Source organism: Chaetodon trifascialis, chromosome 14 (genome assembly GCF_039877785.1).
Source record: "Chaetodon trifascialis isolate fChaTrf1 chromosome 14, fChaTrf1.hap1, whole genome shotgun sequence".
Lineage (NCBI taxonomy): Eukaryota > Metazoa > Chordata > Actinopteri > Chaetodontiformes > Chaetodontidae > Chaetodon > Chaetodon trifascialis.
In genome coordinates this window covers 3,569,075-3,593,121 of record NC_092069.1, presented here as the reverse complement: position 1 = coordinate 3,593,121, position 24,047 = coordinate 3,569,075, and the positions used below count along the sequence as shown (strand labels likewise).

The following is a 24,047-nucleotide window of genomic DNA, read 5'->3' as shown; positions in this document are numbered from 1 at the left end:
AAAATACCCCCACTAAAAACATGCAAGAAGATCACCACCTGACCAATGGTGACGGACAGGGACTGGGTCCCCGGGTGCCGGTCGGATGGCAGCCCACCGCTCCTGGTCTGCCGCGGAGGAAGGACGACCAGGATTGGATAAATGCGGAAATTGCATGGCGTGTGTGCATGAGCATGTAAAATTGTATGATGAATAAAGGGGATTGTCTCTCCAATTCTTCTTCATCAAGTGATTAAAGTGGCTAACACTGCAAATGATTCCTTCCCTCCTTAATCAGTTATCAATTCCTCTTCATTTGCCCCACTTTGCTATCATACAAGTTAAAGAATACTGCAGCGATTCAGGATTGAGTTTCCATAAAGTTGAGGAAGTTTCAAAATCCATATTTTTGGTCCCAAGTATGGCTCAAACTCCAAAATGCTTCCCATGATGTAACTTTATAGCATCTGTTAGTTAGGCCTTATATGCCTGCTGATGTAAATGACCGTGGCTTTCAATCCCCACGACCTCAGTTTTCATAAATAATGGCCAACAAAGATATGTAGTCTAAAGCCCAAACTTACATAACCCTGATGACAACATTAGGGTTATTTTTTAAGACATTAATAAGCTCCCTGCAGAGCTACAAAATACATTATACATGCACAACTGTTTTCACAGGCTAATTAGTACTCCCAATGAGCTGACGGGGCCTGATGTGTCAGATGGGTGGAGTGTTCTTTTTAGATCTGTTAAACAGCATTTATTCATGGTGGACTAGGAGATCATGAATGTCTATGGGCTCAAGCCCCTGCCTTCCCTCACCAAGGACTGTCATGCTGACTATGCTGTTGCTTTTCAGTGTGATACCAGAAAGCAGGTTTACAACAAACAAAGCCCTTTGTTAAAATAAATGACATTTTGGTCAGAGTGAATGAAAATATTCAACTGATATTCTGCTGAAACTCAAGCAGACGTGGCATTGTGAAAGGCCCACAGTACATGGCAGAGGAACACTGTTGCATGTTTGCACAAACACAGCACAAAGCAGAGAAAAAGCTGCTAAAGAGATTACTTTCCATGCAGGACCAAGGATAAAAATCTGTAACACAGCAAACAAAGTATGAAATCAGTTTCACTACTTCCACAGCATAAAATGACTCATTGTGACAAATCTCCACAGGTACTGTAGTAAAAGTTGCAAAAGTCCACTCATCTGCTGTCAATGTAGCATTAACATAGTAAGCTCATAGTAAGTTTCACTTTCAATGTGGGATCATGCAGGATTCAGGATTTGCATATAGTGAACCAACAGGTTCTGCAGTTCAGACCTCCACAGTACGATAACTCAGAATCCACAGCGATGAAATCTGCGCAGCACCTTGCCTTGAGGCTATCTCTAACTTATGCTTGACTCAGTGTACTTGGTCTATGCTAACCTGCCCTGTAGCATTTTCTAAAATATACCATTTCATCTGGTAACACAGGTTTCAGCTGAACAAATATTGTCCTGGAATATTTCGAGGACTGGAATCTTTTCTTTTCGCTTTTGTTTTTTCAGTTTTCTTTTTAGTGCATAATGTACTTTAAAGAGAGACACATTGTCCATAACAGACAGTTAATATTATTCATTATGATTACAATTTCCTGTTGAACCATATCAGTTGTGCTCAATTAAATCTAGTCATCGATCTGTGATAAGATTTTTGAAAAGGTATTTCTGACAGAGCATGCAGCACCATAAGTACTTATTAGGAATGTGATTCTGTCTTTGGGTCCTCTGATTTGTGTGTTTGGGAACACATGCTGTAAAAGCACACTCAAAGAAACACATACCAACCAGAAGCAAATTAGCTGACTGATTGTGCAGGTTTCCTTCCCACCGAGAAGCTCGGAAAGAACCACGACACAAACATAAAACAATGGGACAAGGAAGCATGGTCGAATCACTGCACGCACCTACTCACGCTAAAAATAATCCTTTACAAAGAGATGGCATACAATATTACTCAACAAACAGGAAGCACATACTATAAACACTCAGACATTTCAGTGATTGAGAGAAAATAGTGACTATTAAGGGCTATTTAAATACTTGTTATTATCAATGAAATCGGGGACTTCTTTTTAAGTGAAATTTACTAGAGCATCAGTTATTCATTGTCATAATAATAATATCGATAATATGTCAATATTTTATTTTATCACTACCTGTAGGGTAAGAGGGGGCAGGCCCAGCTACAGCACGGTATACACCCAAAGCAGGCTCTTCCCAGGTTTGTTTGTGGTCAAACCAAGTGAACAGTGTGTCAATGCTTTAAATCTTGTCTAGCACGACTGTTACTGTTGTGTGTGAACTTCCTGAGAATATGATAGTAACTGAAATAAGGAGATCGCCCTCCTGCTAAGATGCAACAATGTACAAGTGAAAAATAAGGCAACAATGCAGAGACTGTTCTAACCATCGAAGGCAATACTGGAGCGACACTACAGACTCATGCAGCGGAAGCTCTGATCTCTCTATGACCTCTCCAAAGATTCTGTCCTCATGTGTTCATGCATCCACAGACGCTTTGTTCCAGTTGTCATATTTGGCCTGCCTGAAACTGCGGAAGTCCCCATGCATCCCACAAGGCTTTTTTACCAGACCACTATGATGGCCTTCACCAGCTCTGCAGTGTAGCGGCGTCTCTGAACATCTGTGGATGTTTGGCCTTATCTGACAGCCCAATGGGACAACATTCAGAAAAGACACATCTTTTCAGATTTATGGAAAAGAAATCTTGCCGTCAGAGTCAGTGGGCTGTGGGGTTTTTTTGAAGCAGGGTTGTATAGGAACTTATCAATTGTCAGTGTGTTACCTACAGTAGACAGCAGTCAGCACACCCCCAGTTTGAAGAGGCTGAAAGGAGTAACAGCATTAAGGCTAAGCTGCTGTGGACAAAGTCAGCAGCACAACATATTTTAGTCCCAACTAAAACAATGAATATCAGTTTAAGTGTACACTATATTTTCAATATTTTCGCCGCTTCATCTTGCCATCAAACAGGCCTTTCCTTTTTCTCAACTTTTAAGCACACTCCATGAGCTGGTTCAGACTACTGTTAAATGAGCCAAATAGACACTTGCTGAAGAGCATTGTTGTACTCAACTATCAGCTAACCAGTACTAAATACCGACAAGTACATGAAATGATTTACCAAACAACCAGTAAATAAACACAGCTTCCACAGAGGCTTCCCCTCGCTCTCTTTCAACCTGTTCAGTCTCCATCTGTAAAAGTTCTTCTTCTTGCATGCTTTGGTTCATAAAGATAAGATAAAACTTAGTTGTTACATGCAGCAAAAATTAAAAGGAGGGGTAGAAAATGAGTAGACAAAAAAAGGATACAAAATAGAATAAACTTTCTATGTAGCTCATTTATAAAAAGAATTTAAAAATAATATCGCCTTGTGAAGGATAGTTTCGCAATGGAACATTTTGGATTGCACATGAGTTAGATATGGGTAATAAAATACAGTGGGTTTGTACTATTGCATGGTAGAAAATATATAACACAGTAAAATTAAAATATATGTAGCAGAGTAAAGTACAGTAAAGTATATATATTTAAGCACTGTAAAAGATATGTAATATTACATAAGACAGCTGCACATGGGCATTAGCAAATGTTGTCTCTTATCTCCAGAGTGAACAGCTTTTCATCACTGCTGCTGTCATAATCACTCTGCTAACGGAATGCTTTCGTTGTTTCTGATCTACTGTTTGAAAAGCAGGATATTATTTCTTATTAACAAAAAGAATGACTTCGTAAAGTTCCATCATCTGAAGTTATTCTCTAGGTAGGCATTTTGTTGAGACTGACATGTGGATTGACTCTGTGGTAAGAAGGTCAGGTTTTGCACTGGGCGTTGATGGTCCAATGAGGAATGGCTGTCATGTAAGCATGTGTGTTGTTGTTAAACACGCTTACCTGCCTCGCTGTTCTTCTCAGATCTCTGTCCTTACTGCAAAGACTCTGCCCGCCAGTGCCCCTGGAACCAGCACACAGTTGAGTCAGCTGATTTAAAAAGTGCACACTTTTGCATAAGTCTATCAGAGCCTGTTTTAAAACTGTTTACACTACATTACACATCGCTGTTGAAAACGCATGTGATATTTTCCTATTTAAAGGAATAATTGGACATCTGCTTAAATATGCTCGTGTGCTTTCTTGCCAAGAGTGCCAGCAGTTAACTGAGCTTAGCAAAAAGAAAAGTGAATTTCCCAAAATGTCAAACTATTCCTTTCATTTAATTTTAGCACAGGTTGAATAGATGCAGATCAGTGGAGCCCCAGCGAAGGCTGAAATCAGCTTCATAAAGCAAGACGAGTAAAGCAGACACCCACAGCAAAACTTAGAGTGTATCCAAAATGTGAAAAACTGAATGACTCAGGGTAAGACATCTTCCTCATGCTGAGTGTTTCAAAATGTCAGCTGTCCAAGTTTCAGTCCACGTCTTTGTGATGTACCTGTGGCTTATCAGATTCTGACTGATCATATCATTGCTCCTTACTTACTAAATGCAAAGCACTACAGAAATATGTGGGAGTGCAGTTGTTTAAAAATGAGCAGTTTGAGTTTATACTTGTATCTGCTGGAGTGTTTTGTGGAACAATGTTTTGTGTTGCATGTCATGAACTCTCACACAGCCTCCAACGTACACTGTTAGACCACTTGTGGTCTAATTGAGGTCTTGTGAGAACAATGATTTTAGAATCATGAATCAAAAGGATTTTCTTTTTCGCACACCTTCTAATGCAAGCTAAGGCAAGTGACACAGAGTCCAACTCTGAACTTTGATTGACAGTTACTCTAATAAGCCGTGTTATCTCTGTCTCGGGATTTGTGGCTCTACTTAAACTCTAATCAATATATTTGTTCCTTTGTTTGATCTTTGCTCCTCTCAGCATTGACAAAGAAAACAAAACGCATCACTTCAGCAAACATTTGAGCAGTTGAGTTCTGGACATTGACAGAGGTTACCTTTAGGTGAGTATGCAGCAACTAATCAACGTCTTTTAACCCCACCTCTTCTTTTGCATATTGATAAGCATTATCACTGAAACACTCGAAAAAGATATTTAGACCACACCTGGTTTTGACATGTTAAGCAGGTTCTTAGCGTGCTTGGCTAGCTTCTTCTTGTGTGCTGAATTTCTTGAGAAACCACTCATGTATTTATAGTATACAGTCTCTTACCGTCCATGGTGGCATTCTTTGAAGTAACGTGATTACATTTGCAACCATCTAAAATCTCACAGTGACCCACCATGACTGCAGGAAAATGAACTGAAAATATAAAACCTATATGTTTTATGCGTGGCACTACAAGTGTTTGCCCATTTCTTTCCACTTGATAACAGTAAACAACATCAAGAAAAAAAGTCTGTCTGTGGGATTTTAGAAATCAATGCCGTCAATGACAGTTCATGACTCCAAAATCTGGTATCTGCCCTCACGTCAGCATGGGACCTTTATGGATTAAAGCTCACCATCATCTCTGAAGTCATGGTTGGTCTCAATCTTGAGGCAAATGTCAAAAAGTGATAGACAGCATTTCAAAATATGCAGCTACTTTGAATTAGAAATATATTTAGAAAAAAAGGCCACTTTAAACTCAAGAAGGGATATCACAGTAACAGCATTAAAGATTCAAGGTAAACCCTGACACAGGCGCACGCATGCACGCACGCACGCACGCACACACACACACACACACAGAGAGAGAGAGAGAGAGAGAGAGAGAGAGAGAGAGAGAGAGAGAGAGAAATATGTGGGAATGTGTCTTGAACTTTTCTTACCTTCAGTTATCTTGTCTGGCATTGTGAATGCTGGGTTGCAGTATGTGTGCAGCAGACGTCAGTCAGCAGTGCAGATGTGCATCAGGTTAATGCGAAACAACCCTGATTCCAAAGAAGTTGGGACACTGTGTGAAATGTAAAAAAAAACAGAATGCAATCATTTGCAAATAAACTATGTTTACCGATGATGGAAAGTGTTCCTGGGCCCACGTAATAAGGTCCTTCATCCAATCAAATCAAACAAATCAGTATAACACAGATTTTAGGTCATTTTCTTGTGGTGAGTAGAGACTTAGAGCTCTTACTCTGCTAAAAGTAGGATTTTAACACATAACAGAGTTACACTCGCGACACAGTTTGGTAATTAGAGCACTTTTATTCAAAGCAAATCCCTGACACGATATTGAAAAAAGTGCTAAATAAATTAACTTTGTTCACCTGTATTACATTCTATTGCAGGTTCTATGTGTACTGTTTGTGGAGCTCTCAGCTGTTGAAGCTGTGAATGGAGCTGAAGGGTCCAGGCCTGATGCCGCAGTTCACCTGCGCTGGAGTGAAAAACAGAGCGCACATGAGGTGACACCCCCACCCCCACCCCCATCCCTCTCTGGGCGGGTCCTCGCGCTCCAGTTCACTCCCCTACTCACAGTTGAGAGCTCGAGCTGCTTTATTCTCCGGCAGCGCACGTGGAGACATCTCTATTACGGCTTCGCTTCCACGCGCGCTCACGCCCGCTTTATCACTCGTTTTGTCTTGTTATGTTTGAGCCCCATGCTGTCCAGAGCGCACGTCTCAACACTTATTCATAGCCCTCGCGCGGAAGAGGACGCATTTTGCAAACTGAAAGACTAGCTGAGAATGAGTCCCGCATAACTCCGGCTGTTGTCGTTATCTACCCCCTCCTTTCTCTTTCTTTTCCCCTGTCCCGCGCTCTCCAAGTTGAGGCATAGTACCTCAGTATGGTAGATAAAGGCCCCTTGCTGACTTCTGCTGTTATTTTTTACCTGTCCATTGGGGCAGCAATTTTTCAAGTCCTGGAGGAGCCTAATTGGAAGCTGGCTGCAAAGCAGTATAGTGCCCAGAAGGATAAAATACTTGAGGACTATCCCTGTCTGACGAAAGATGATTTGGACAGAATATTAGAGGTATGGACACGGTCTTAAACTTAACAGTTTTCCTATTTGATTTTATGAGCCACATCCAACTGCAGGCCACTGTGAAGACTAAACACTTATTTCAGTCCACATGCGATGGTTTGATTATTGTATTGCTGCAGTTTGACTTGAAATGGGTGACACATGAGGGCTGGAAGACCCTCAGCTGGTAAGTAAGCTTTCACCAAACACTGCAGGCATGAGGCTTCCTCAGTCCATGGTTCATCTCTGTGTCTGTGTTGTGGTCAACACACCCACAGTTTATGTGCTCCAAGGCGTGAACTTTGAATATCATAACAGCAACTTGTCATATGAGCAATTATCATTAGAATTTCCTGAATTGTTACAAATCCCCTGGAAAGGCCTGTTGATCTTATGGGGTCTCTTTGGTGGGGTCTTTGTGTCAGTGCCTGCTGATGAGATTTTTATTACCTGGTTGAATTTGGTTTCTGTTGTAAAACTTGCAGACTGTCTGTCTGGAGCAGTGATTATGATATAGGGTGTGGAGGGCCAATCTGTAACCTCAGCCCTTTAAAAGCTGCAGCACAAGGTGTTCTATTGCCATTTTCTTGTCAAGATGACAATTCCTTAACCAGCTGTAAAGCTGGTGCCTTTGACCTCTGCGGTGTTACCGTCAGCACTGAATGAATATAGTAAGTCAACACTCCTGTGATTTCACAGGTGTTTGCCGCATCACATGGTGTTTGTTCACTTCCTTCAAATGTGGAGGCTTCCTGACCTTGATTCTTTGTTTGTCTGCGATGTTTGTGACAAGCAGACATAATCTTAATGTCTTGGGGAAAAATCCTTCACTGCGTAAGATAAGTGCCTAAATGAAGACTTGATTTATGTGTGTGCAGTGGTGTATGTAACCCTCTTCCTGAGGAGTCCCTGCTGCACTCATGTGGCAGTGGTTTGTTACAGGAATTGTTGCAATGCAGTTTTTTTTAAGCTTTTTGCACCTGCAAGTATGACCAAAACATGTCTCAACCTGTGCCCCTTTTTTGGCCCACATCAGTATGAGGGAGATTTATTACCCCCCCATCCCCCCTTCTGCTTCCTTCTGCTTTTCCTTTTTGTGTTTGAGGGGACTGAAAGGGATATGCCCACCAACCTCCCCCCATTCATGGCATCTCTGTGACAGCCCAGTCCCTGCAGTGGCCGAGTCTACTGCTGAATGTAGTTGAGAGTAGTATGGTGGAGAGATTCTGAGTAGTTGCTGAAAGAGCCACGATTTTGGTTGAACTCTTCAGGCAGCTCAACTAAAACTGAAACATTTCCTGCTCATGCATGCTCTCTGTGGGACAAAGACCACATCATACCACATGGGGATTTTTAGTTCATTTGTGTGAATAAGAAAAGTGGATATATATGCATATGCATAGTTTTTCTAACTTACTTTAGATGATGCTCTACCCACTTCTGTATGATGAAAGCCTTGAAGGCATGTGACAGCTACAGTAGCTTGGAAAACAATGATATGAAGTAAGTAACTTGATTCACTGATTTTTGGAGAATCAGGATCACAGAAAAGGGTTTAGCAGCCTCCCAGTGACCATGGCTGGACGGGGACTGATCACAGCCTGTGAGACAGACGGAGACAAGTTTGACGATAGGTACGCCAGCACCGAGGTGGTTTTCATGCTTGGTTTGGCTCCTGGCACCCTGACTTCGGTCTCCAGCGGTTGGCAGAGCCTGATCCCCTGTGAGTCTTCGTCGTCCCTGGAGTCAGTCCTGTGGGAGTTACTGTAAATCACTTTGATACTGTATCATCAAGAGTCGGACCAGCCTCTGTTAATCTTAGGGGTTGTGTTCTGTCCTGGTCCAGCCACTTCACAAGGAGGCCTGCTGTGCCTGGTTCTGTGATTCCACTCTCACTAAAACCAGTGAGTAATGTTCTAAAGTTTATTGTACAGTCATCAGTGAAACTCTCTGCTCTGTCTGCATCTGTTCTTTTTTCAACCTAACTCTTGTCTAACTCAGTGCCCCATAAGACTCTTTTCCAAGCTGCTGTAGCTGTCATTAGCCATCAAGGCTTTTGTCATACGGAGGTTGGCGTGGTTTCATCTAAAGTAGGTTGGAAAAATGTCTCTCTCTCTCTCTCATATATATATATATATATATATATATATATATATATATATATATTTATATATATATATATGTGTGTGTGTGTGTGTGTGTGTGTGTGTGTATATATATATATATATATATATATATATATATATATATATATATATATATACACACACACACACACACACACACATATATATATATATATATATATATACACACACACACACACATATATACACACACACACACACACACACACACACACACACACACACACACACACACATATATATATATATATATATATATATATATATATATATATATATAAACCAAAGTCTGGGGACAAATTCTATCTTTTGCTCACACAAATTAGTCAAGAGTGCTCAATGTAGTCAAACAGATAAACAGATAAACATGCAGCATCAACCTTCATTTGCCTTTATCAGCTTGTTAACAATTAAAATATATAAGCAGACTTTAACAAGAGAAGGCAACGCTCTTGTAAAAGTTAGTCTTCTCTGTTTTATTAATAGGTAGTTTAATATTAACAGTAGGACCCCTCAAGTGGTCACAGTTTACACATTAGGGTTTATGGTCCATCAGTGCTGGCTCTCAAGAGGCTGTTATAAAAGTTGAGTTGGGGGGAGTGCACATCTCTACTGCAAGCAAGAATTCAGGGCCAAGGCCCCTGGTCATAGCACGTAGAGTAAGCAGCATGCTCTTTGTTTAAGTGTTGCCCAGAAGCATAGTGAACACCAGCGGGAGGAGAATGAATGATTAACATTTACAGCATCGCACATACTTTAAACTATACTGAAATACATGTATATGCATCTCAGGCATGTGTGTGTGTTTTTCACAGCTCTTCCTGAATGTTCACTTAATATCATGCAAATGGCCAAGCATCCCATTAATTGAGTATAGCAAGTACTTTGTCAACAGCAGGCTCACTCCAAATCAAAGACTCAGAGCAGAGACATACACACATTTTTCAGGACAGGGAGACCTTAAAGACAGAACCTTTCAGATCACACAGAAATGTTGTTAATGTTATCGATTACTGGTATGTAATCAGTCATTTCATGTATATAAAGTAGATATTTTCACTGCAAGCATGACCTATCATAGGGCATGCTGAAGGCATGGATCATACAAATACCTCATACTGGGGCTACATACTGCGTCAGTAAGAGGTGCATATATGGTGGTAAGATCATATTCAGTTCTATAAAGCAAGCTCAGCAGCTATGTGTTCTAGTTTTCAGCTGAAGGAAAAATGCTATGATATTTGAAAAATAGATTGTTTCTCAGCCCAGAATATCTGGGTTAAGAGATGCCTGTAATGAAACCGTGAGCAGTAATGCAACCTTAAAATTTGCCTTTCCGCATCGGCTTCTTTGAGTTCAGTTTTTGTTTTACTGTCCTGTTTGCAAACTCTTCTAAACACACTGCTGTCACATGTGTGAAGTCAACCATGGCCCCTGGTAAGAATGAAAAAGCACAAATGAATGAAGTAGCACTCTGTTTTCAGAGATATCTAACTTTGTCATGTGCCTAGGGTGCTGTCTATGGGCCAGCGGCTTGAAATAGCCAAGTCTTTCTGTCCCCTTTTGAGATGTGGAGAAAGAAGTCAAGGAAGGTACCAATATATTTTAATGTCATGAGTTTTAGTTTAGGCAATTAGTTAGCCAGACAGAAATGTCCTCATTCCCTTGACTGCCTAATTAGATTTGACTTCGGACCCAGATGGCTGCCTGCACTGTGCATCATCAGAACAATGTGACAGTGTCACTAAGTCAGCATACCAATTGCAGCCAGGCTAAACTGTTTTGGAGATTAACGTAGTTTGACCCTGCAACAAGTTTCATTTGAGTGGAATCAACTTAAATGATCAACTCAACAAAGACATTGGAGGAAAAGAAATATCCCATTTGTGGTGTGAATGAGGTCAGTCTTTGAATATCATGCGTTATTCTGTTAATGCTGTAATATGATCCGCTTAATCCTTTTACTGTTTGGGAATTTTACAACTTGTCTCTTCATGTCTTTACCAAGTCCAGATGTCTATACTTTGTCTTAATCAGCTGTTCCTTCTCATTGTGAATTTGTTGAGGTGTGATTGATTATTTGTGTGTGTGCATGTGTTGGAATAAAACAGGCAAACAGCATTCTGCACCCTGTCAGATTCTTTCAGATTTTCCCCACACTCTGGTCAATCCTTGATTGGTTTACTCAGTGAAATCTCTTGTTTTTCGAACAAATTGTTTGCGACCCATCCATCTCGTTTCAGAAATCGATAAGTAATGATACAGTCAGTCCTTCCCACAAGCTACTGTTGCAATGTTGTGCTCATATGCTGGAAGTGGAAAAATACCTAGGAACTGGAGTGGTATGCTAGGCTGCCAGCTGTCCTGATTACAGTTGGAGTTTGTCATTGTGGTTTTTACAGTTCTTTGGTGGCCGGAGTGTTGCAGTTGCAGATTGCTATGCCTGCAGTTTGGCAATATTTTACACTTCCACAAACGTAAGGGAGTCCTTTAATTGAAGAGTGTGGCACAGACTGAGCTATGGTCATGGGATCTGTGTGATATTGTGTTATGGTTTAGCTGCTTTTTATGGCACCACATAGTGATTTTCAATATGGTTGTAAGTCAACATGATGAATTTCACATCAAGCTTTTTGCACAACTTTGACACACATTGTCAAATAAGTAGGTGTGTATCAATAGTTGAAGCTTCATTCCTAATGCTGACATTCAAATTCTAAATCAGCATTCAAATGCATATGACAGGCTTTGCATGGTGTAGCATGAGGAGGACTGGACAGAGCGGAGGGACAGACACCAGCAGACCACTGCTGACAGCCGGAGAGCTCTGGATGAGAGAGCTGAGGGCAGACCGGAGCGTCTGGATGAATAAACAACCAGAGTCACACCGGATTCTGCTGTAATCTAGAGCTGTTTACTGGCAGGAAGAGAGCCCAGAGTTTATTTTTCAAACTTTGGGGATTAAAAAGTGGATTTATCCTCACTTCAACCTGTCTGCTGCAAAGTGCCACAGAGGTGCCGACCTGATCTGTAATTAGTCTCTCTTCATCGACTACATACTGGAGGGGAAATGTACTTTACTTCATGAATGTACAGAGAAGAGAGGGGAAAGAGAAAAGACTGGCAGGAAATAACTGAAAGAACTGGAGTCTGGCGAGTGCTGAGTTCAAACAGCAGAGAGAGCCAGAATATTTTCATATCTAACTTGGTGAATAAAGGGGTTATTCCCACCTAACCAGAGTCCAGTAATAGAGTGGTGGAAAGACCAACACAACTTTATCAAACAACCAAAGCAGTCACCTATCACAACCTGAAAAAGAGCACTTCCTGTTTTGGTTATTTGATAAAACTGATCGAGTGCACCCTTTCACTGCTGTACATAACAAACTGACCGCCGCACATAGCAAACAGCTGTGTATCACTTGTCTGTAAATATGCATGCAACGCAGCCACAGACAGTCCCGCCTGGATGCTAGAGGCCAGCACTCAGCTATGTAAGGTGACTTTTGAGGGCCTGTATTCCCATTATCAGCAGCACCTCAAGTGCTGCTTCAAAGTAAGGATTTTACTGTCACAGGACTGTTTGTACCCCAATGTAAGAAATGCGTAACACACACAACACACACACACACACACACACACACACACACACACAGAACTTGCAGTAACCAGCTCTATCTGTAAGGCTGCTTACGTGCTGCTGGTGTATGGAAAAAATTTGCTGTTAATCTTCCGCCATGCAGATTACACATACATTTAAATATTGTAAGAAATGGTAGATTCTATGTAAATAACACACCAGTGACACACACGTTCGTTTGTTAAGTTTGTTGTGTTGGGGTTTAATTAAATGCTGTTATGTACTCAATTTCACTCAGTCCATTTTTCATAAACTGAAGAGCACGGGCATATCTATATTGGTTGCCTCGGTCCGATATCCAGCTGTCCACTGGTTCAGCTTGCAGAGAAGCCAGTTTAACAACTTTCTCCTGAACTAGTTTTGGCTCAATGTGACTCAAAGTGTCTCTTATCGTTCTACCCTGGTGTTTGTGCTTTTTGGCTTGTTCTCAGGGTCATTTGTGACCTGAAACAATAATGAGTTGACCAGTGGCTGACCCTTTAACCTCTTAAGGACCTCATGCATTGCAAAGCGTGTTGAGTCATGTATGAGCATCTTTTCCTGATTAGTCCTTTGTGGACACAAAAAAAAAATACTTCTCCTTCCTAGCCTTTGTAGGTAAAAGACAAGACAGTTAAAGGCTAGCAATACAGGATTTTTCAAGATTTACATTGACAGTAAACATGTTAACCTCTTAGTTTTAAAGGGTATAACCCTTGTTCTCTGTTTAAGTGACATGCACTGAGGGCATAATGCTCACTCCCATGATTTAGCTTGCACTCTGCCCTCATTGTATTCCTGTGAATCAGCATTTTGTATGTCTCAAACTTCAGCACTTTTTATCTGGCAGACAGACTATGAACATGTGCAAACCACTCTCATTACGCTGGAATAAGGTGCAGAGCTGCCACAGACATGACGTACAAACATAACATTTGTCAGATTTTTCACTTTTTGCACCATACAAACTAACACCCCAAACTGTTCCAGTCACAGCTAGTGGGACAAAGATTTCATATTGGGCACGACAAAGGAATGAATAAATCAGTTCTTGTTTGGGGGATTTACCAAAAGCGGCCTGTCATTTGAATTTTAAATCTACTTTCATATAAATCTTGTGCAGCAGTGTTATTGTAAACACCTTATCACTTTCCATTAGTACAAGCCGCAGGGCTGGAAACCTAGTGTACACGTGATGCCCTGTATGGCCTTTAGCCTTTTTCTGTGGGCAGATTTGAGGAGTGAACATGCATGTTCTTTATCAAGTTTCCAAAGTAACCTGCTTTTGGTTTGCTTACTCTGCAGCAGTGTCTCTGCTTATTTTACATTTTGATGGTTAAAAAAATACATCGCACAGATTAGAAATAGGATAGACATGCCTTTCCATTGCATATCATATGTAACTTCTTTGACACAGTTGGAGGGTAAACGGAGCGGAAACGTGTTATTTCTTTCTTTTGTCAGGTAGACTGTTGCATCTGTGTACAGGTTCAGAAGGTCAAAGGGGATATGCAGTTGTGGGGTATCCAAGGTTCCTGTAATCCGCTTAAACCAAGTGAGATTTAAGGCTAAACATGGACAATAATGAGGTCATGCATATAAATGTAACCAGTAATTATAGATGCTGTGGACTGTCAGGGGCAACTGTCAATTGTGAAACTATGTAAGCAGGACAGTCGTACACGCAAGTGAGGTTTTCCCTCTTTAATTTCTAGTCATGGTTGGAACACAAACTTGGTCATCCTAAAACCCAACGGAGGAACTCTGTTGTTTCAGCAGACAAAGAATGGCCTCCCCTTGTGCTGGTAATTACAGAGCAGAACTGTCACAGACCTGTTATTATTAAAGAACCAAGCATCTTCCAGTACTTAAGGGCTTATGTGAATTTTGCCAACCCCTGCACATTTCCCCCTTTCAAACACATTTGGAGAAACAAAGTCTTTGGTGTGGTGGGAATGCATTGTCCCACGACACATGGTCTGGAGTTTGTGAGTACCCTACAGGGGGAATTCAGTTTCTGTTGTGGCTGTTCAAGCACACATATGGTTGAGAATGATTGATTAGGTATTTTCTGTCTCCTTTGGATGTCGACACTAAAACGTCCTTGCAAGAGTGAGCTGATGTATCCCATACTCTATGTCAGGAAGGGCCATTGGCCCCACTTTTGGCAGCCCTACTCTAGGTGGTTAGAAACATATTGCCTGTGGATTCAGCACAAAATAATACCCTTTTCCTGAAAATTTTCTTGTTTTGTACATACTCAGTGCGACCTTTGATATTAAAAAAGAAAGACAAACACAAGGTAGAGCAACCACTAAAGAACCACCTGATGCATTGTTTAATCCATGCATCATCATGTTCTTATGAAATAACTGCTTAAGGATGTGCCACTTGTCTTCCTGTTTCCCTACCAATGTAAGCAGTGGTTGGAACCATAAAGCCCTCAGGTTAACAGCAATTCTCCAGGGTTTCTTAGTGTTGTTTCAACTCATCAGTACCACTGGAGATACCATCAACATATCACAGGAAGGATGTGGGAAAGAACTGAAGCTTACACATGACAAACTTCCTGTCTTCCTTTATCGTAGCCAGATCAGAGTCTTTAATTACTGACAGTTGATAGCATACACTTGTTTAGCATCCATTCATTTCTCTTTGACTTACTTGAATCTGAATTCAAGCTTATATGTGCTCAGTTGTGCTCTTTACTCTTCTCTGTCCTCAGGTGGTGTCTGATGCTGCAGGCCAAGGGGTCACTATAACTGGCAGTAAGACCTTCAACAACTGGAACTGGCCAAATGCTGTTATCTTTGCTGCCACTGTTATTACCACCATCGGTAAGAACTGTTGGACGATCAGCAGTTTTGGATGTAGTTCTGATCGGAAACAAACCTTTTTTTTGTTGTTTTGTCAAACTTTACTTCAATGTTTAAGAGAATCTGACTGAGTAATGTTACAATTGGTGGTAAAAACTTGTACTGAGCTCTCAAGCAGACTTTTTTGTTCCACTGGGACAAATTCTATTACTGTCAAAAAAACATCTGTATTGGTTGCATGGTTTTTGCACGACAGCTGCACTGTGTCAGCCATCCCAGGGACAGGGGGAGTATAAGATATTGCTCTGGGGGAGATGACCTCAAGTGTGACCTGGGGTACTGTCTCTCATATTACCTTTTTAACCTAAGGGAAAAAAATCTTCAGTTTCCTTCTCCTTCTGTAAAGCCATACTACATATATATACAGAACATAGTTATAGATAGTTGAAACAACCTAATCCTAACCACTTTGCTTTAACTTTATGTTCTTAAAGGATATGGGAACATTGCCCCAAAAACCTCAGCAGGCCGTGTATTTTGCATCTTCTATGGATTGTTTGGTGTGCCTTTATGTCTTACCTGGATCAGTGAGCTCGGAAAATTCTTTGGTGGTAGAGCCAAGCACCTAGGCCAGTATCTAACCAAGAAAGGATTTTCACTGGTAAGTTGAGCTTTTTTTCCCCTCCAATTCGTGGACAGTTACTTGTCCAAGAATCTCTCTGTGGTGTCACAAAATCTTCACCTAAAGCAATGTTTTGTTTTGTTTTTTTCTTTTCCAGAGAAAGGCTCAGTTTACCTGCACAGCTTTTTTTCTCCTATGGGGTGTGCTGGTCCATTTAGTCCTTCCACCTTTTGTATTTATGTACCAAGAGGGTTGGACATACATTGAAGGCTTGTACTTCTCATTTGTCACCTTGACCACAATTGGTTTTGGGGACTTAGTAGCAGGTAAGCTGAGAAATAAATACTTCAAATTTATTAACTTGAAACAGAAAACCTGCATTCACAAGCACAAATAGAAGGCATCCCTTGATTGCCTTGAATATACCACATATATAAATAATTTAGTCACATCTCAGTTGTACATGGACACCAGAGTATTTATGGGCTCTTTTGATTGAGCTAATCAAATTAAACCAGGTCAGAACTTTGGATTTAAATGTTTGATGTTTGATTTTAATTGTGCTTGTCCTTGCAGGTGTGGAACCAAATAAAGAATACCCAACTCTCTACCGTTACTTTGTGGAAGTGTGGATTTATCTGGGATTGGCCTGGCTTTCTTTGTTCTTCAACTGGAAAGTGAGAATGGTGATTGAGGCCCACAAGGCATTGAAGAAACGGCGCAAGTTGCGCAAGCTATCCCTTGATGAGCTCCGCCATTACAAAGAGTCTCACAAGACTGCTCCTCGTTTGTCACCCACTCCCAATGATGTCAACATCTTCAGCTTCCTGTCCAAGAAGCAAGAAGGTTATAATGACTTGATTAAGCAGATTGGCACCAAAAAAGATGTCAGACATGGCAGCAGTGACAACACCATCAACAAATCTAAGGAGATTGGTCGTTCTAAGAGTTGCAATGATGCGCCCATGTTTAATAGTCACACCATCCTCAGTCTAGACCGTTCACCACGCCAAAAGAGACGCTATAGTTTCAGTGACCGTGTCACTGTTGCTTTTTCAAAGTCCAAGAACTACCTCCTGGGCTCAGATAATGGTTTGCTGCTAACAGAGGACCATGTAGAGGGTGACCTAGAACTTGACCAGGACCAAATGTATGAGAACCAGCTTGACAAGGACGTTGACCTAGAGAATGGAGGAGTGGGAGATTGTGGAGCAGGCGGTCGAAGGACATGGGATTCTAAAGAGTACCATCCCCTAACATTTCAAAATGCAAATATTACTTTTATAGATGAGGAGAATTTTCTCAGCAATAACTTGGAGGAGGAGAATGATGATGATGATGATGATGATGATGATGATGATGATTCTAAAGCAAAGCTATCAATTACTACATGCGATGAAAACATTGAAACAAACTCCAAGGACGAACAGAGTTCTGAATCTGAAGGGTCTGTGTTCACCAGTGACTGTTCCGAACACAGCCACTCCTATGAGAAACTTGTTGAGGAGTATGCTAAGGAAGAAAATACAGAATCTTGATCTTTTGCTGATTGGTTGGTATTGAAGTGTATGTATTCTAATTAGAATTGTTGGAAAGAATAGAAGTCCCATTGCACTTTTTGGGGTCTAATGAATGCAAAGGCAAGATGAAACTTCAAATGAATGTTCTGTTCTTAGCTGAGAAATGAAAATAGACATCACCTTAACTATTAAGAGTTGAGCTTCGTATAAACTCTCCAACAAATCTTGATATGGACAACAGAGAATGGCATGTAACCACATGAGTATTTAACATCTGCTCTATTTATGTCTTTTTTATAGTTAGAGAAACCAATAACTATTTTCCATGAGTCCTTTTTTTTCTACTAATAGGTTGATAAGAAATTATATGTGGAAATGTATTTGATTTCCCATAGTTTCTTCTATGCATATTCACCACATTGGTGTTTTTATATTTATTAAACTGAAGGACATGGTAGCTTTTATTCACTGGCTACATGGGTTCTCCTATTGCACAATTCCACCAAATGAGGACAGTTCAAAGTCCAATTCAGTGCAGTTTTTAAACCTGAGCCAAACATTTGTCCTTAAAGAAAATGAAGGAGGTGAAGGGTCAATTCTCTGTTTTTTCATGGGTGTTTCTTGGGTGAAGTCCTTGATAACTTGTTGTGTCTGAGATTGCTGTTTATTTTGACTATGAGGAACAGAATGGTGAGTGCACAAGAGGTCATTAGTGAGGTCGGGAGTCTAGAACCAACGAGAGTAAACTTCATGGCAAAATCTGAATGTCCTGCCAGAGAAACACAACAAAACTAAGATTTATTTTCCTGTTTTTTAACACCTCTGTTCCAAGCTACTGTTGTGAAAACTCTGCTTTGGAAATTATCCTCCCATTGTGACTTACGATAGACTATCAGAATGGGAGCTGGTTTAGCGGACACATACTTTATTGCTTTGTTTTGCTGCTGACAGCATGTCAAATGTTGATCTGTGGCTTCTGAGCCATCTACCATGGCAGTGCACAACAAAACCTTGGCAGCCACAATATTCTCACTTTTTGTCTCTGTATCACCCTCTCACTTCATTGTATTTGCCATGTAAATATTGGCTGAAAGTCCATCAGTAGTCAGACACAGCTCTGCTCAGGACATGGCCTTGCTACTCATGTTTGTCTTTGGGGGTTTGCACTGGCATGAATGACTGAAGTACCGCTAATGACAGGCAGCCAAGGTTAACTTGTGGCAGATCGATGCTCTCTTGACGTATGTTTTAGTCATGAGACATAAAGTCAGCAGTATTGGTTGTCTCAATTACTGTAAAATATTTCCCCATGGTTTCATGTGAACACACATCTGTTGTCAGATATCAGTAGATATCTGTGAAGTGAAAATGCCTTAAATCCACTGCAGAATAGAGGGATATACAATACAATGTAACATCTATTGAATGTACTTATGATTCACTATAAAGGTTAAATCTTGCATACAGGGTGTTGATGTTTTCTCCTCTCCTTGTCTTTTCTTTTACCACAGGGCCACTATTCTTTTCCATGTAGCATTCTCTCTGCCTGTCAGTCTCTCTCTATCTCATATTTTTACTGGTTTTCCTTGATGTGTTAGTGCAGCATTGTTATGCAGCCATGGTACTTTTCTGGACTGAATTTCAAGCATGTCTCTAGATTATTAACTAAGAACAGGTAGGGCTGGTTTAACCCATTGTCCCAAGATTTCCTCTTGGCGTTGCTTCATAGTGTAAAACTCCAGTACAGTTGTTTAGTGTTGTCTTTTTTTAATGATTTAAATTATTTATGTTTATAAAAATGTGTATGAATTTCAAATAAAACTGTGTAGTTTATGTAAATAAACATTTAATAAAACTGAAGTGTTTTTGTGATCAATACAGCATTATAAAGCAGCACTCCAATGACCTTGTCCAGTGACTCCATTCTACAAATGAAATCCCTTTTACGCCTTGATACTGAAGTACAGTACAGCCAACTTGTAGATGCACACATGTTTCTATACATACTACAATCAGGGGTCCACATACCAAAAAACATTAGTGTTATTATTTCAGTGAAATATAACAAATGTTGTATTTGTATTGTTGTATTTCACTTAAATACAAAAGTGAAAAGTTTAAAACAAGAAAATGGTGTTTGTGACAGCTTAACGAGCATAGGACCAAAGATGGGGAATATAGTAGTACATCCATGAAACAGGCGTTTGCATTTCTCCTGCATGCGCGTTCAGTGCACTTGTAGTGCTCACAAATGTTTGGGAACCATGCTCATGTCGTCAGGGTTATCTCACAATATATAAATATAAAAATTAAATGGATTGTCATGAAATTTAATACAGACATGGTTCATGGTTGCCAGAGGATGAATCCTGACTTTGATTATCCCCTGACCTTTTTGCCAGGCACCTGTGCACCTGTTGGTGGCACAGACTGAAAGTGAATAGCACTGCCTGAATGGATTCACCACAATAACTTTGGTTCCACCCTGAGTGAAGAAATTACTTCAGAGACCTGTCAACATTAACATTTTACATGCCTTTATTAAAAGATCCATCCATCCATCCATCCATTATCTATACCGCCTATCCCTTTCGGGGTTGCGGGGGGCTGGAGCCTATCCCAGCTACAATGGGCGAGAGGCGGGGTACACCCTGAACCGGTCGCCAGCCGATTGCAGGGCTTTATTAAAAGATGAAATTGATATTTTTAGAACTTTCTGAAACACTTATGTGATGTTATTGCCCCTCAGTCTGGTGGCATATGAAACTCTCATTCAACATTTGAGAATCTGCAATGGATACATATTTCGCTGCATTTTCACCATCAGTGTTTCACTAGAATGGGGTGGTGTTAGGGAGCTTTGTCCCGATAAACATTGACTCAACTAACGATGGTTACTGAACCAAACTAAAGAGAGGACTCACTGTGAAAATGTGCTGAGCCTGGTGGAAACCAGAGCCTCTTCTGTTGCTGTGGGATTCCAGGCACAACATAAATCAGCCCTTTCTTATGTCTTCCAGTTGCTCAGTCCTAAGTGTGATTCAATATGCACAGATAAATCATTATGTACACTGAGGCACTTCTCAATTAATTATCCCAAATTTAGCAGCTTTTTCTCTTAACTATATTTTTGGGCATAACTATATTTTTGGCCAGATGGACAGGAGATGAAAGAAAAACAAGGGAGAGGGGTGTTTTTATAATAACAATGTACCAAATGACAACGTGACATTATGAAAGGGGTCGCTCGTAGTGATGAGCCCACAGAGAATTCTCACCCAACTCTACAGCTCTGCTCTGCCTTACTGCGCTTTCTACCTAGTTTCAGCTGATTATTTAGCTGTCCTACCCTCAACATTTTTTTGCTTTGGTTCACTCTCACTGGTCTCATAATGTCGTTTTCAGCCACAGGAGGCAGCTGTTTTCAGCAAAAAAGCTCTTTAAGCCCAATGTACACTACCTATTCAGCACCAAACAGTGGTCAGACAGCATACTGTAACTGGTGAATATTGTTGAACATTTAGCAGCAAAAGAGCCAGATATTTCCCTCAGAAGTTTGGAGAGACCAAAAACAGAGTTAAAGGCTGAATACTGGACTTCCAACCATCAGGTGGACACAAACATGACTCTGAATGATAATATTGCTGTCATTGCTGGATGTGTTAATAAGCAATTGTTTGTTGTTCATCATATCAACTTAAAAGGTGATGAAATGCCAGTGTTGTGTTCACATGTTGTTTCCACTCCCCCCAAGTGGCCACCACTATTGCAGGTTTAAATGTTCCCAACTTCATAAGCAGCAATAAGAGTTAAGGTCTTGGCCTTTATCCTTTAACACTCAACTGGACTGTGTGGGTTTAGTTTGATCACATTTGATTGACAGTAGCCTGGCAAAAGAAACAACGCACTAACTGTTGTAAGGTTCCTCATTTAAATACTGTTAAACCTCGACTTCTTCATTGGAGTATGTGTGCATCACCTTTTGCAACAGAACCCCACCCACTCCAAACCAGTGATAAGAGCATAGAGCAAATCTTTCAATGAAAATAACCACAACTATTTGAACTTGGCAGCTAAGTGTGTGTTTATATAAGACCTCATAACTCATAGCATGAGGCTGATTGACAAAGTAGGTTTTCAGGGCTGTTAATCATGGTGACAGCTTTCAAAAGCTGAGGCCAACAAACTATTCCACTGCTTTTTGGAGTATTATGCAGCTTTACTCACTTCATAATTTGTAGGAATTTAATTTGACCATGGGCAATGCGGACAAGTAAGGCTAGCCTTATCGTCAAAAACATGAAATGAATGAATGTCCTTCTCATGAAAATAAATGCAATTTGTGAGATGCCTGGGGCCAGTGAAAATTGGCATTTGATCTCTGACTAGTTTCAGTCACTCTCTGTGATGGGATTCAAAGGCATGATTCAGAACCAGCGTTATCTGTTGAGTAGCTCAAAAAGGGAGCTACAGTACATATACTTGTTTAGTGGTTGTGAATCCCCTCATGCTCATTTTGCAATACCCACAGGTAAAGGAGGATCAGAGAGTCTTGTGTCTTCAGTTTCACAGCACTTCAGCTTTACACTTTCTACCACAGCGTCAGCAGTGATGATTTTGTTTGGTCCGGGGATTTTTCAGAGCCAGATTAGACAAGGACAAGAGATCAGGAGATGTTTGCTTTTCTCAAATAATATGCCTCCTTTCAGTTTAACGACCTCTAATCTAAAGAGAGAATCTGGAAACTTGCACCAAAACCACACAACGTGGACCAGCATAAGCTGGCTGCATATTGTTATTTAGTATCTAGAAATTCCCACTGCGAAATTCTGAGGACAGAACTTATTTGACATAAAACCGTTAACACATGACTGTTTGACCCGTGGATATACAGTATATTACTGTCTTAACTGGCTTAAAGTTATTCAAAAGGTTATATAGAGGTTTAAAGGTTATATAGAGGTATATAAAGGTTTTTCCTCGCCACTGTCGCCAAGTGCTTGCTCATGGGGGAATTGTTGGTTTCTTTGTAGATAAAAGAGCTTGCTATGGAAAGTGTCCTGAGACAACTTCTGTTGTGATTTGGCGCTATACAAATAAAATTGAATTGAATTGAATTGAATATAGAACTGGGTTCCACGCATAATACATTTCAAACATTCACATCTGGATATACTGATTGCAGCAGCAAAAAAATAAAAAATAAAAAATCCATAATTGTACAAGATGCATGTTAATAAGTGGGTCAAGTGCAACAGCAGAACTATTTTCACACAAGCTTTTCAGTTTCAAAGAACCAAAACGTGTTTCTACCATATTGTCACTGACGTCTAATGTACCCCTCCCAGCAGCACTGTTAACTATCCACTATCCACTAAAGTAGAAAACTGTATCAACAATGTTAACATGCAAGAACACAGAATGACTAGGATTTCAACAAGCTGTGAAAAGCAGAGCAGAAAATGAACCATTGGTGCGATGACCTACTGAAATTTTACACTCATACATTGAATGGCGTAACACAGCCAGTCACCATGGGCCAAAGCTCACATATAATCCTGCCATATTCTGTGACAATAGTCGAAAGGGCTTTTTTATTTTTGTTATTCTTAGTTTTACATTTTTGTGTTTAGAATTTATCACACTCAAATATTTCTTGCATCTGTAAGTTAAAGACAAGCAGCCCAATATTGAACTCCCAGTGACCTGCAGGGTTTTCAGACCGTGTGGGCGTATGTCTGTGTACTATTCATTTAAAGAGTCACCTTATGCAAAGAGTCTTGAAGGCAGCCAGCAGTCTGACCTCTGTTTCTCACACTGCACTACCTTCTTCAAAGTCTGAGTTTCCCACACACAGAGTGCACTTATGAAGAGATTACAGCAAGGCAGCGATCAGTCCACTTGGCAAACACACTTAAAGTCTGATAACACAGCAACCAAATAACTTAATATAGGTTCTCGATGTGTCTTACATGGCAATAAAAATGTATTATCTTCTTAATTTGATTTATTCTAATTCCATTATATTAATCCCCATAGTACCATATGATGTGCACACCACTCAGCTGTTTCTTTGAATATCTATCAGTTAGTGTGTCTGAATAAATCCATGCCATCTCTCTTTGTATACCAACAACTCGTCCATCCCAGGACAGAAAGATGCCAGCACTTGTCAACAAAGAGGAGGAAGAGGAGGAACCAGATGGAGAGTTGTTTCTGTGGACTGTGAAACAGCTGACCCAACAATAGCTCAACAAATGTGACCGAGACTGGCCCAAAGACCATTCTGACACCCAATTGTTTCCTGAGTTTTTGTGTCCGGCCTTCCTGACCAGAAACGTTTGGGCACCCCCCAGAGGTGAAT

The 24,047-nt window shown here is 40.5% G+C and overlaps 1 protein-coding gene across 1 annotated transcript; it reads left to right on the top strand.

Annotated features, from left to right (window-relative positions):
• The first annotated feature begins 6,742 nt into the window (after window positions 1–6,742).
• kcnk5a (potassium channel, subfamily K, member 5a) lies at window positions 6,743–17,843 on the top strand. The gene is made up of 5 exons (XM_070979592.1): window positions 6,743–6,968; window positions 15,451–15,562; window positions 16,036–16,202; window positions 16,321–16,489; window positions 16,740–17,843. Exons 1-5 carry the CDS (start codon window positions 6,783–6,785, stop codon window positions 17,699–17,701), a joined length of 1,596 nt encoding a protein of 531 aa, XP_070835693.1. The 5' UTR covers window positions 6,743–6,782; the 3' UTR covers window positions 17,702–17,843.
• Window positions 17,844–24,047: the final 6,204 nt, after the last annotated feature.

Coding starts and splice junctions, on each gene's coding strand:
- kcnk5a (XM_070979592.1), top strand. CDS start 6,783: ATGGTAGATAAAGGCCCCTTGCTGACTTCTGCTGTTATTTTTTACCTG. Junction 15,563..16,035: donor CACTGTTATTACCACCATCG/GTAAGAACTGTT, acceptor ATGTTCTTAAAG/GATATGGGAACATTGCCCCA. Junction 16,203..16,320: donor CCAAGAAAGGATTTTCACTG/GTAAGTTGAGCT, acceptor TTTCTTTTCCAG/AGAAAGGCTCAGTTTACCTG.